The sequence below is a fragment of the Hipposideros armiger genome, unplaced genomic scaffold (assembly GCF_001890085.2).
Source record: "Hipposideros armiger isolate ML-2016 unplaced genomic scaffold, ASM189008v1 scaffold_36, whole genome shotgun sequence".
Lineage (NCBI taxonomy): Eukaryota > Metazoa > Chordata > Mammalia > Chiroptera > Hipposideridae > Hipposideros > Hipposideros armiger.
Genome location: NW_017731386.1, coordinates 4,662,178 through 4,663,649, shown reverse-complemented (window position 1 = coordinate 4,663,649; position 1,472 = coordinate 4,662,178). Strand labels below are relative to the sequence as shown.

The 1,472-nt window shown below is 48.0% G+C and overlaps 1 protein-coding gene across 1 annotated transcript in view; it reads left to right on the top strand.

Moving 5' to 3' along the window:
- The window catches only part of KIAA1328 (KIAA1328 ortholog), a 310,874-nt gene extending 309,408 nt beyond the window's left edge, over positions 1-1,466 (top strand). Inside the window, exon 10 of the mRNA XM_019637897.1 lies at positions 107-1,466. Coding sequence (XP_019493442.1) covers positions 107-317 — 211 coding nt within the window. The 3' untranslated portion in view covers positions 318-1,466. The remainder of the gene's footprint in view (positions 1-106) is intronic.
- Positions 1,467-1,472: the final 6 nt, after the last annotated feature.

Here is a 1,472-nt window from a genome sequence, read left to right as displayed (position 1 = left end):
ATCACGTGATCTGATTCTTGCCCTGGGCAGCCCATCTCTATGGGCCTCTTGGATTCTAATGTTCTACTGGTCTGATCATTTTCTGTCTGGGCTGTGTGTGTTACAGGTATGAGACATCTCTGTTGGATCTGGTCCAGTCTCTGAGCCCAAAGTCTGCTCCCAAACCTCAGCCCCATGCCTCCAGAGAATCTGGGGCCTGGAATCACAGCACTCGCCGACTCAGTCCTCTAAAATCGACCCGGAACAAGATGGGGGCAGGCAGGACCCCCGAAGACCTGGAGGAGAACCAGATTCTGGAAGACATCTTTTTCATTTGACACCAAAGTGCTTGCTGCAAAATTTCCATCAGAAATTTGTGGGTTTCTTTATATACTGATCTAGGATTTTAAATTATTTGATTGCAAGTAATTGTGTCTCTCCTTTCACAGGGACCTATCTCACTAGCATCCTGTTGTGTGTTGAATATAGAAATCATTTTAACAGCTCAGGGTGTTTTTGATCAGACCAGTCAGTAGATAACATGTTAAGGGGGAATAGGGGTGGAAGGCAGTATCTTTTCTATGCCAAGCAGAGATGAGAAAATCAACATAAAATACTTTCCGCCTGGTGGAGTCCACTGCATATTCAGCTTCATTTCCAGAGCGTTTCCTTCTTAATGTTTTGCAGGGAAAGACTGGCTTTCTTTTGTACAAGGAAAACCTATCCACTGAAAGATTCCTCTAATTTAAAAGTCGCCCCTTATACCATAAGCAATTTCAGAAAGACAGACCCTTTTACCTCTCCACCCTGTTCTCTCCCCACCTACCTCTATCTAAGTGTAGTCATTTAAATCTGAAGTTGAATTTGATGCTGCAATTATCACAGGCAACACCGAGGGCCAAGTGTGAGTCAGGCTTAGTAGCCATCAGCCTGGCAGCTGCTCTCCCCATAATCAAAGGGCCTCAGAGAGCTAGAAGGAGAGACCCACCTGACCCTTGGAAGCCAGCATTAAATCACACAAGAACGTGATTAATGGAGGCAAAAGCCTGAAACACTGCTCCTACCATCCACCAGTTTCCCAGGATAAATAAGAATAATCTCTCGGTATTTTTTGTTGGCCCCATGCCTATTGTATTCACCCTTGTGAACATCCCATGATTGTGTCTGGGAAGATGCCACTAGAGAGAGAGTTGCATCAGCTGCTGCAGGCTGATAGGCTTTCCCTGGCTTGACCCGGCCCTGCATAAGTTCTGCCCAGGGCCACTGTCCCATGGCCCCAAAGAACCATCTCTACGTGCCAGCTGACGCTCCGCCATCCCAGGCAGTCTTCCCGCCATTTCCCACGGGGCCTCACTTTCCCCTAGAGAAAGCCCGTGGAACAGGTGCACTGAGACCTCATGCTCCCTCTGTTCTGTTCAGCAGCGCTCTTGAGATGGGTCCTTCAGCTCACAGTGGGCTCTTGTGGCCGCTCAGACCAGTGAGCATGTGATGAA